This window comes from Phocoena sinus, chromosome 11 (assembly GCF_008692025.1).
Source record: "Phocoena sinus isolate mPhoSin1 chromosome 11, mPhoSin1.pri, whole genome shotgun sequence".
NCBI classification, from domain to species: domain Eukaryota; kingdom Metazoa; phylum Chordata; class Mammalia; order Artiodactyla; family Phocoenidae; genus Phocoena; species Phocoena sinus.
The window spans coordinates 94,154,539-94,167,623 of NC_045773.1; the positions used below are offsets into that span (position 1 = coordinate 94,154,539).

The window sequence follows — 13,085 nt, forward strand, 5'->3', positions numbered from 1 at the left end:
GGGGACACTGTTATCATCAGTGCTGGACACATCGATGGAGCAGCGACTCGCTGGGTCCCAAAGTGAAGCATGGCGCTGACTCTGAAACGCCATCCTGCTCGCCTCCCACCTGAGTTCCGTGACGCAGACTTTGCACACGGTGTGGGGGAGGCCGGGGCCTCCTCCCCAGACTCCAGATATTCCCAGAGGCCCCATCCCCCAGGCTTGTCTCCTGACAGCAAGGACCTCTCCTTACTGGCTGTCGGGAGGGTACCGTCTTCTGGCTAATGAGGACCACTCTGCAAACCTTGCGGGGGAGTGAGGATCGGCCACTCAGAGAGCTTTGGACCAAAGAGGGAGTGACAGACAGCATCAAAATGATCTGTCAGCAGGATGCCGGTAAATTGTAGACGATTAACACATTAATTGATTTTATATAGTAAATTGGCACAATTTACTAAATCGATATAACTATTAACTGGTATATTGGGATTAGGATTCAAAGGAATACCAGGGCCTTGTGACCAGGTGGACTTAGACAGGTACCCTACAGAAGCACAGGACTCTCTAGCTTTACCTTAACAGAAATGAGGGTTAGAAAACAGACATTTTAAATCATCAGTATTACAAAACAAGACATATCTTCTTTAAAGAGATTAAGATTATAAAAGTGTTTTTAAAGACTGTAGAAAAATAAATGGACACATCCTCCATATTTTTACACTCAGCACGTACTAACTGGTCACTTTCATCCCCATTTCCAGGAGGTACTTATGTTCAGGGTGGTTCAAAATAGAAGCCAAAGTCCAGCCAGGCTGAAGCCCCCTAACACCGCATGCTGGGGACCAGTTCCATGTCTACCAGGGGCATTACCTGTCCCATCCATGATGTCGGAAGGTTGGAGCACCTCGTATGAGCAGGGATCCCTGGGCATCGGGACTGGCTCCATCTCGGACAGGGCGGGCAGAGATAGCTGGCTGGAGCTCAGGGACTGCCCGTTTTCCAGGGAGTCATCTTCATTCGATATGGAGAGCTCCCCGTCTGTCAGAGCGAGGAGATCACAGAGTTAGACCACGCCTGCCTTCCAGGCAAGGGTGACACTTACAGCCTGCTACATGAGTCTAGATGCTTTTGAACAATCTGTATCAAGGCCAGTATGGAAAGTCTACACTTGTTCTTTTGCTTTTAAGGCATCTAACCACCAGGGCGACAACTTCCAGTGATCTTCAGCAATATGCCTGTTTTCTCTCCATTCTTCTAATTATCGACAGATGAATGGATAAAGAAGATATGGTACATATATACAATGCAATATTACTCAGGCATAAAAAAGAATGAAATAATGCCATTTGCAGCAACATGGATGGACCCAGAGATGATCATACTAAGTGAAGTAAGCCAGAGAGAGAAAGACAAATACCATATGATATCACTTATATGTGAAATCTAAAATATAACACACAAAACAGAAATGGACTCACAGACATAGAGAACAGACTTGTGGTTGCCAAGGTGGGGTGGTGAGGGGGGATGGAGTGGGAGTTTGGGATTAGCAGGTGCAAACTATTGTGTATAGAATGGATATCAACAAGGTCCTACTGTATAGCACAGGGAACTACATCCAATATCCTGTGATAAATCATAATGGAAAAGAATATGATACTGCTTATATGTGAAATCTAAAAAAAAAGATATGAATGGACGTATTTACAGAGACTCACAGACACAGAACATAAACTTATGGTTGCCAAAGGGGAAAGGGGGTGGGGTGGGATAAATTAGGATTTACATATACACACTACCATATATAAGGTAGATAGACAACAAGGACCTACTCTACAGCACAGGGAACTAGTCTCAATATTTTGTAACAACCTATAAGGGAAAAGAATCTGAAAAAGAATATATATGTGTGTGTGTGTATATGTGTACATACATATATAAAAACGTGTGTACACATATATATGTGTACACACATATGTAAGAATATGTGTGTGTGGGTATATATATACACACACACACAAACACACATATATATGTATAATTGAATCACCGTGCTGTACACACCTGAAACTAACATGATATCGTAAATCAACTCTACTCCAATTTTTTAAAATTTGTAAAAATCATTATCTACTATATTTTCTATGTGTTTTTTAAATGGAAATGAAAATAAATTTTTCTTCATAATTTTTTGAAAACTTGGAAAACCTGAGCAGGACTCAGAGATTGGAAGACCAGGTCAGGAATTCCTACTTCGAAGAGCGAAGGGCCTCAAGCACTCAACAAGCACCAGGACACGCGACACCAAGGCCCTAGGAAAAACTCACCCTGTCTTCTCTTTATCTCCGCGCACAGCCAATTTCTCTAAATGTTTAGGAGGGCTCTAAGCTCCAGCTGAAGGGCTGCAGCAGCTCAAAGACTCTGGGAGGTGCCAGGATTCTCCCAGTGCCCACCAGTGATCCTGCCGGGCGGGGTGCAGACTTTGACCTTGCTCAAAGCTCAGCAAGACGAGGGGCAGCTAGTTAACACCATGGTGGAGGATCAAAGGCTCCCGCACAATGGCTGTTTGTCAAATCAAAATTCCCCCAGTGTGATTTCATCCTAGCCCAGGGGAGTCCTAGATAACTAGACATTAAAGTCAAATTAATTTTTAAAGAGGACTGAAAGCCATTCCAGTCAGATGAATAAATATCCAGACGAAAGACTCTAAGTTATGTTTCGGTAGAAACACAGAAGCCAGCAAAGCAATTACCTGCCTTAAAATGGGAAGATGGATAATTTACTTGTAGAAATAAAACAGTAAAATGACTCCAAGGTTAATCTTGGATAAATAGTCCTTTCCTTTCGCTATGTTCCTCCCAAGGCTTTAATTTTATACACAGTGATAATATGGCCGCAAAAGATTCCTCTGCCCACCCCCTTTGCCCCCAGTTAGAATTGGCCTGATGAAATGTATGTTCAACAGAGCAATTTACAAAACAACAGGCTTCAGACAGCATATGGTTCAAGGACATATGATATTTGATCTGAATTTTTTATAAACATAGAAAAAATATATATATAATAGACACCAAAAAATCATCTGAAGCAGACAATATAAAGCACTGATTCTTGAAGATTGTGGGTGTTTTCCCCTTCTTTTCACTTGGCCTTTTTATGTGTCTCAAATGGTAATAGCAGTCACGATAATTGTCATTAACAGTATGACTACTTCTTAATAAGAGAAGAGCAGTGCAGACTCTCAGGCCAGTGCTATGGAAAGTACACAGCTGAACTGAGCGTACGCAGGATGGGAAGGGCTGTGGGTGTGAGCGTTAGTGCATCAGCATCCCATAATGGATGGTCCCTGGTCCTCTTAACATGCTTTGGTTTAGCTTGTTCAAACTAACACCGTGGGAAGTAGCTCTACTTCAAATTCCCAGCTGGTGGAATAATGATGTAGCTGCCGTTAGGTTTAATACATCTCTGGGAAACCACCTTGATTTTTGATGTTCCAAGTGTAGTAACAGTCTTGGATAAGACAACCAGAGGAGGAAGGGGTTTCAGGGCTGTTGCCATGTTCTGCTTCTTTGGGGCAAAGATGTGATGGAATGATTGCTATACATTTTAACTGTTAAAAGCACCATAGATGCAATATTAGGGAAAAAAAGATACAACAGAAGTTGCATTACGTTAGATTCTATGAACCTGTTTCATCAAGGCAGTTAGCTTAGTGCTAGAAGTTTTGGTGGTAACAGAGAAGCAATATTACTCGCTCCTCTTGGGACTGATTAACTCTTAAAAAATTTAGCTCCCTATGGATTAAAAGTGCCTTTACTAAATCACAAAGGCTCAAACCACTTCAGAGAGGAAACAATCTTGCTAATTCCACTGTCATAATTTCTAACTACACATTTGCATTAAAAACATGAAAACAGGAGAAAAAAAGAAGAAATAAACACTGATCATATCTCTACCCTAACAGAAAATTTGTTTTTCAATATTTTCCATAGTTGTAACAAATTTTATTTTGTGTTTTGTTTTTTAAAACTTTTATAAGCATTATAATTTGTATAGTTATCATTTAATAAATTACACTGAATGAATATACATGTTTATTTAGTTATCTCTCTGTGGTTGGTCACAAAGGGATTTCCAGTGTTTTATACTATTATGAAAACAGAAATCTCTGCTGACTACCTTCCCGTATAAAATCTTTTCTGCAATTAGAATTCTCCCCCTTTAGGAGAGATTCCAGTAAATGAAATTTATGTGTATTACTATTTTAATGTCTAGTGACACATACATAGATCTTGTGAAATTGTTTTTCTACAGGGTTTGTCGATTTACACAGCAGCAATATACAGACCACACACATTTCTTAGCTTTTGGTCATCTCCTCAACATTTACATTGATAACCATGTTTTACCTATTGACCTACCTACTTACATAAATATATGTACATACATATCTAGCAGAAATGAATTAAAACCATGCAATAGGTACCAATTTATTAGTAATATCATTTATGACTAACTAAGATGGGAAGTGACAAAACTGAAATCTGAACTGGATTCATATAACACGGAGGTAAAATGACGCTGCTGTGAAGAAACTGTTATTTTAAAATTCTCATGACGTTTTCAAATGTCCACAAAAGTAGAAGCATTAATGTAATGGACTCCTTATACTCATCACCAAGCTAAGGAATTAGCTGGGAATTCCTAATGCTTGGTAATTCCAAGTTTGATTAATCTGAAGACCATTTATTTAATTGACATATAGTTGATTGACAATGCTGTGTTAATTTCTACTGTACAGCAAAGTGATTCACTTTTACATATATATACACGTCCTTTTACATACTCTTCTCCATTATGGTTTATCACAGGATACTGAATACAGCTCCCTGTGCTACACAGTAGGACCTTGTTGTTTACCCATTCGTTCGCATCTCTAAGACTGTTTAGGCTCTCCATGTCCTTTTACTATTGCCAGCTCTGTTTACCAGCATCGTGAGAAGAACTGTGTTTTCCCCCCAGGAAGAATTTAACCCTCCCGAATAAAATGAGTCTTACGGACTATTTGTACTTTCATCTATCTAGAGCATCGCCACCTCTTGCTGTGATGAACGAGAAAGAGCTCACTGAGTATTGGAAATTATTTTGATGTTTTACATGGTCTTCTAAAATTATCTGGAATAATGGTTTTCAAAATGGTGCAATTACCTCCAAGCATAAAACGTTTCCTGCTAGAATGAATTAAGTGTGAATAGGAGGAAGGGAGAAGGCAGGAGACTAGATGGGTTAAGGCAATGGTTCTCAAACTTTAGTGGGCATCACAATTTCCGGGAGGGCCGTAAACACAGATTACTGGGCCTCATCCCCAGAGTTTCCGACCCAGTAGGTTTGGGGATGGGACTGAGAGTGTGCATGTCTAATAACTTCTTGGGTGATGCCAAAGCTGCTTTTGCTGCTCAGGGTTCCACACTCAGAGAACCACTGGACTGGAGGTAAGGATCGGACAGGCAGGAGAACCTGGAATAGCAACAGTGCCTTTTCACGATGAGGTTTAGGGCAGGGAATGTTGTTCACGTGGCTAACATGGAACAAAGATGGTTGGTTTAAATCTCAAAGAGAAAGCAGGAGGTTGTACTGTCTAACCATGGATTATGAACTTGTCACAAAGGACAATGGGACTGGAGAGAGCAACAGGGTGGAGAAGGAAAGTAAAATGTAAGGCAGATGCAGACATGTCTAAAAAGGTAAAATCAGGTCACAGAATTGGTAGAGAAAGGAATGCAGAAGTGAGTGCGGGGCAATGTCATGACTTAAATGATGAGCGGTAGAAGGCAATGGATTAAGACAGAGAACTGGCCACGGCCATTGTCTTCTCTTTCTTGTGGGGCACAAGAAATGAGGACTCTGGTACAATCAGGCTAACACCAAATCAAGAAGGGTGAAGGGAAAGGTGAGAGTAAACGAATTCATTCAACTGACAAACACCTGTTGAGATCTGATCATTAACAGCAGGGAGCACATACCAGGAACCGCCAACCATCAGAAACAGATTTGCTATTAGCTCCTTAGGATATACATGGAGAAACTACTGCCAGGTCTGCTGGCTCCAAACCCTGGAGCTGAACCATACCCTGCCCTGCCTCTCCTCCCAGAAGCCAGGCATTGTGCTAAATGCTAAGGAGAAAACAGACATGCCTTGGGGAAAGAGTGGGCCAAGACACGATGCAGAAAGGCAGACAGGGAGGAATCTGTGCAAGTTAGCTGGTGTGAGAGTTGAGAAAAAGAAGCAAGAGTGAGAAGTTAAGCCCTGAGAAACGGATGAAGAAAAATAAGAGGAGAAGGAAGGTAGAAGATGTGTGTGCTCCGAATAGATGGAGATCACGTAGAGGATCTTGTCTTGCATAAAGTTCTCTTAATGTTCTAAAAATACAGTCTATATAAAAGTTGTGTTCCAGAGGATTGGCTCAAAAGATATATTTCAAAATATTGTTTTTGCTCTAATTCAGTTTATTGAGGAATTACATCCACCTATCACTGGATGTCTCCTTTGTGACTATATTCCAAAATAGTTTTGTTTTGTTATTGTTATTGTTTTGCTTTAGGAATACTCTCGGTTTTAGGGCGACTGACATCAACTACTGATCAATTAAATTTCTCAAAGCTTAAGGTTAACAAGTTGTTGTTTTTTTTAATAAGTAGATGAATGTTGCCATGGGGAATGTGCAACAGGAATTCTTTCCGGTTCTCCTGGATACCTCCATGATAACAGTTTCTACTCTGTAAAAATTGCATGAGAGTTAGACATTTTGTTCTGAGAGAGCTCAGGGACCATGGCCCTTTGAAGCTTAAGACAAAAGAGTCTCAATTTTAATTCTGAAAACCAAAAACACTTTAATATAAACTTAAGCCTGTAATAGGGAAGAACAAATCTGACTCCATATTGGATCTGTTTCTTCTAACCTTTGTATTCCACTGCTTTTGCTACAAGTTAAGAATGTCACCTAGCACCTGAAATATACAAGAGAGCCCATTCTCAAGACTCTGATCTTTAAAGGTGTAACATTCTTCCAATCATAAAGAGTTAAAAAGTTTCAGAACAGAGACCATGCTTTTGCTACAAGTTAAGAATGTCACCTAGCACCTGAAATATACAAGAGAGCCCATTCTCAAGACTCTGATCTTTAAAGGTGTAAGGAGATATACAGGAGAGCCCATTCTCAAGACTCTGACCATTAAAGGTGTAACATTCTTCCAATCATAAAGAGTTAAAAAGTTTCAGAACAGAGAACAACATTTGTCTTGGAGGTTTACAGGAACATTGTAATAGGATGTGGACCTATGTGGACAGTTGCAAGAATAAAGGATTCTGGCACCAAGGAGTTTGCACCAACCAACTACACACCCTCCCCCCTTTGAGTAGGAAAGAAGCCTGAATTCCAACTTGGGGAAGATGTTCTTTGGGACACGAGTCCACCATCTTCTCAGTCTGCTGGCTTCCTAAATAAAGTTGCTATTACTTGCCCTAACAACTTGTCTCTCAATTTATTGGCCTGTTGTACAGCGAGCGGTACAAGCTTGGACTCAGTAATAAGCTCACCGCCAAATTTGATCTTCTAGGATATACACTATGGTTTATATAAAATCCTACGCTTAGAAGTGTATTTCTAGTTGGATAAGAATTGCTTACTTGATAAACAATAGTTGAATATGAGTATAAAGAATTGCTTTACAGCTGTGTATTGAACCATTATTGCAATAAATTTCACACAGATCAAAAAACTAAAACTTTAAAACTAGGATAGCAGAGAGCAGGAGCAAGAAGAACTACAATCCTGCAGCCTGTGGAACAAAAACCACATTCACAGAAAGAGAGACAAGATGAAAAGGCAGAGGGCTATGTACCAGATGAAGGAGCAAGATAAAACACCAGAAAAACAACTAAATGGAGTGGAGATAGGCAACCTTCCAGAAAAAGAATTCAGAATAATGATAGTGAAGATGATCCAGGACCTCGGAAAAAGAATGGAGGCAAAGATCGAGAAGATGCAAGAAATGTTTAACAAAGACCGAGAAGAATTAAAGAACAAACAAACAGAGATGAACAATACAATAAATGAAATGAAAAATACACTAGAAGGAATCAATAACAGATTAACTGAGGTAGAAGAACGGATAAGTGACTTGGAAAACAGAATGGTGGAATTCACTGCTGCGGAACAGAATGAAGAAAAAAGAATGAAAAGAAATGAAGACAGCCTAAGAGACCTCTGGGACAACATTAAACGCAACAACATTCGCATTATAGGGGTCCCAGAAGGAGAAGAGAGAGAGAAAGGGCCAGAAAAAATATTTTAAGAGATTATAGTAGAAAACATCCCGAACATGGGAAAGGAAATAGCCACCCAAGTTGAGGAAGGGCAGAGAGTCGCATACTGGATAAACCCAAGGAGAAACACACCGAGACACATAGTAATCAAATTGGCAAAAATTAAAGTCAAAGAGAAATTATTGAAAGCAGCAAGGGATAAATGAAAAATAACACACAAGGGAACTCTCATAAGGTTAACAGCTGCTTTCTCAGCAGAAATTCTACAAGCCAGAAGGGAGTGGCATGATATACTTAAAGTGATGAAAGGGAAGAACCTACAACCAAGATTACTCTACCCAGCAAGAATCTCATTCAGATTCGAAGGAGAAATCAAAAGCTTTACAGACAACCAAAAGCTAAGAGAATTCAGCATCACCAAACCAGCTCTACAACAAATGCTAAAGGAAATTCTCTAAGTGGGAAACACAAGAGAAGAAAAGGATTTACAAATACAAACCCAAAACAATTAACAAAATGGTAATAGGAACATACATATCGATAATTACCTTAAATGTGAATGGATTAAATGCTCCAACCAAAAGACAAAGGCTTGCTGAATGGATATAAAAACAAGACCCATATATATGCTGTCTACAAGAGACCCACTTCAGACCTAGGGACACATACAGACTGAAAGTGAGGGGATGGAAAAAGATATTCCATGCAAATGGAAATCAAAAGAAAGCTGGAGTAGCTATAATCATATCAGATAAAATAGACTTTAAAGTAAGAATGTTACAAGAGACAAGGAAGGACAGTACATAATGATCAAGGGATCAATCCAAGAAGAATATATAACAATTATAAATATATATTCACCCAACATAGGAGCACCTCAATACATAAGGCAAATGCTAACAGCTCTAAAAGAGGAAATCGACAGTAACACAGTAATAGTGGTGGACTTTTAACACCTCATTTACACCAATGGACAGGTCATCCAAAATGAAAATAAACAAGGAAACAGAAACTTTAAATGACACAATAGACCAGAGAGATTTAATTGATATTTATAGGACATTCCATCCAAAAACAGCAGATTACACTTCTTCTCAAGTGTGCACGGAATATTCTCCAGGATAGATCATATCTGGGGTCACAAATCAAGCCTCAGTAAATTAAAATATCTGAAATCATATCAAGCACCTTTTATGACCACAACGCTATGAGTAGAAATGAATTACAGGGAAAAAAAATGTAAAAAGCACAAACACATGGAGGCTAAACAATATGTTACGAAATAACCAAGAGATCACTGAAGAAATCAAAGAGGAAATCAAAAAATACCTAGAGACAAATGACAATGAAAACACGACAATCCAAAACCTATGGGATGCAGCAAAAGCAGCTCTAAGAGGGAAGTTTATAGCTATACAAGCCTACCTCAAGAAATAAGAAAAATCTCAAGTAAACAATCTAAACTTATGCCTAAAGGAACTAGAGAAAGAAGAACAAACAAAACACAAAGTTAGCAGAAGGAAAGAAATCATAAAGATCAGAGCAGAAATAAATGAAAAAGAAAACAACAGCAAAGATCAATAAAACTAAAAGCTGGTTCTATGAGAAGATAAACAAAATTGATAAACCATTAGCCAGACTCATCAAGAAAAAGAGGGAGAGGACTCAAATCAATAAAATTAGAAATGAAAGAGGAGAAGTTACAACAGACACCACAGAAATACACAGCATCCTAAGAGACTACTACAAGTAACTCTATGCCAATAAAATGGACAACCTGGAAGAAATGGACAAATTCTTAGAAAGGTATAAGCTTCCAAGACTGAACCAGGAAGAAACAGAAAATATGAAAAGACCAATCACAAGTAATGAAATTGAAACTGTGATTAAAAATCTTCCAACAAAGAAAAGTCCAGGACCAGATGGCTTCACTAGTGAATTCTATCAAACATTTAGACAAGAGCTAACACCCATCCTTCTCAAACTCTTCCAAAAATTGCAGAGGAAGGAACACTCCCAAACTCATTCTATGAGGCCATCATCACCCTGACATCAAAACCAGACAATGATACTACAAAAAAATAAAAAATTACAGACCAATATCGCTGATGAATATAGATGCAAAAATCCTCAACAAAATACTAGCAAACAGAATCCAACAACACATTAAAAGGATCATACACCATAATCAAGTGGGATTTATCCCAGGGATGCAAGGATTCTTCAATATACGCAAATCAATTAATGTGATACACCATATTAACAAAATGAAGAAGGAAAACCATATGATCATCTCACTAGATGCAGAAAAAGCTTTTGACAAAATTCAACACCCATTTATGATAAAAACTCTCCAGAAAGTGGGCAGAGAGGGAACCTACCTCAACATAATAAAGGCCATATACGACAAACCCACAGCCAACATCATTGTCAATGGTGAAAAACCGAAAGCACTTCCTCTAAGATCAAGAACAAGACAAGGATGTCCACTCTCGCCACTACTATTCAACATAGTTTTGGAAGTCCTAGCCACGGCAATCAAAGAAGAAAAAGAAATAAAAGGAATACAAATTGGAAAAGAAGAAGTAAAACTGTCACTCTTTGCGGATGACATGATACTATACATAGAGAATCCTAAAATTGCACCAGAAAACTACTAGAGTTAATCAATGAATTTGGTAAAGTTGCAGGATACAAAATGAATGCACAGAAACCTCTTGCATTCCTATACACTAATGATGAAAAATCTGAAAGAGAAATTATGGAAACACTTCCATTTCCCATTGCAACAGTAAGAATAAAATACCTAGGAATAAACCTACCTAGGGAAACAAAAGACCTGTATGCAGAAAACTATAAGACACTGATGAAAGAAATTAAAGATGATACAAACAGATGGAGAGATATACCATGTTCTTGGATTGCAAGAATCAATATTGTGAAAGTGACTATGCTACCCAAAGCAATCTACAGATACAATGCAATCCCTATCAAATTACCAATGGCATTTTTTATGGAAATAGAACAAAATCATCTTAAAATTTGTATGGAGGGCTTCCCTAGTGGCGCAGTGGTTGAGAGTCTGCCTGCCAATGCAGGGGACACGGGTTCGTGCCCCAGTCCGGGAAGATCCCACATGCCGCGGAGCGGCTGGGCCTGTGAGCCATGGCCGCTGAGCCTGCACATCCGGAGCCTGTGCTCTGCGACGCGAGAGGCCGCAACAGTGAGAGGCCCACATACCACAAAAAAAAAAAAAAAAAAAATTTGTGTGGAGACACAGAAGACCCTGAATAGCCAAAGCAGTCTTAACGGAAAAAAACGGAGCTGGAGGAATCAGACTCCCTGACTTCAGACTATACTAACAAAGCTACAGTAATCAAGAAAATATGGTACTGGCACAAAAACAGAAACATAGATCAATGGAACAAGATAGAAAGCCCAGGGATAAACCCATGCACCTATGGTCAACTAATCTGTGACAAAGGGGGCAAAGATATACAATGGAGAAAAGACAGTCTCTTCAATAAATGGTGCTGGGAAAACTGGACAGCTACATGTAAAAGAATGAAATTAGAACACTCCCTAACACCATACACAAAAATAGACCCAAAATGGATTCGAGACCTAAATGTAAGGCCAGACACTATAAAACTCTTAGAGGAAAACATAGGAAGAACACTCTTTGACATAAATCATAGCAAGATCTTTTTTGATCCACCTGCTAGAGTAATGGAAATAAAAACAAAAATAAACAAATGGGACCTAATGAAACTTCAAAGCTTTTGCACAGCAAAGGAAACCATAAACAAGAAGAAAAGACAACCCTCAGAATGGGAGAAAATATTTGCAAACGAATCAATGGACAAAGGATTAATCTCCAAAATATATAAACAGCTCATGCAGCTCAATATTAAAGAAACAAACAATCCAATCCAAAAACGGGCAGAAGACCTAAACAGACATCTCTCCAAAGAAGACATACAGATGGCTAAGAAGCACATGAAAAGTTGCTCAACATCACTCATAATTAGAGAAATGCAAATCAAAACCACAGTGAGGTATCACCTCACACCAGTTAGAATGGGCATCATCAGAAAATCTACAAACAACAAATGCCAGAGAGGGTGTGGAGAAAAGGGAACCCTCTTGCACTGTTGGTGGGAATGTAAATTAATACAGCCACTATGGTGAACAGTATGGAGGTTCCTCAAAAAACTAAAAATAGAATTACCGTATGATCCAGAAATCCCACTACTGGGCATAAACCCAGAGAAAACCATAATTCAAAAAGACACGAGGGCTTCCCTGGTGGCGCAGTGATTGAGAGTCCACCTGTCGATGCAGGGGACACGGGTTTGTGCCCCGGTCCGGGAGGATCCCACATGCTGCGGAGCGGCTGGGCCCATAAGCCATGGCCGCTGAGCCTGCGTGTCCGGAGCCTGTGCTCCGCAATGGGAGAGGCCACAAGAGTGAGAGGCCCGCGTAACGCCAAAAAAAAAAAAAAAAAAAAAAAAAAGACACATGCACCCCAATGTTCATTGCAGCACTATTTACAATAGCCAGGTCATGGAAGCAACCTAAATGCCCATTAACGGATGAATGGATAAAGAAGTTGTGGTACATATATACAATGGAATATTACTCAGCCATAAAAAGGAACGAAATTGAGTCATTTGTTGAGATGCAGATGGATCTAGAGACTGTCATACAGAGTGAAGTAAGTCAGAAAGAGAAAAACAAATATCGCATATTAACGCATGTATGTGGAACGCAGAAA

At 39.4% G+C, this 13,085-nt stretch overlaps 1 protein-coding gene across 1 annotated transcript in view; it reads right to left on the minus strand.

Moving 5' to 3' along the window:
- Window positions 1-13,085, minus strand: part of PHACTR1 (phosphatase and actin regulator 1) — a 246,954-nt gene that overhangs the window by 79,029 nt on the left and 154,840 nt on the right. Inside the window, exon 4 of the mRNA XM_032647345.1 lies at window positions 853-1,020. Coding sequence (XP_032503236.1) covers window positions 853-1,020 — 168 coding nt within the window. The remainder of the gene's footprint in view (window positions 1-852; window positions 1,021-13,085) is intronic.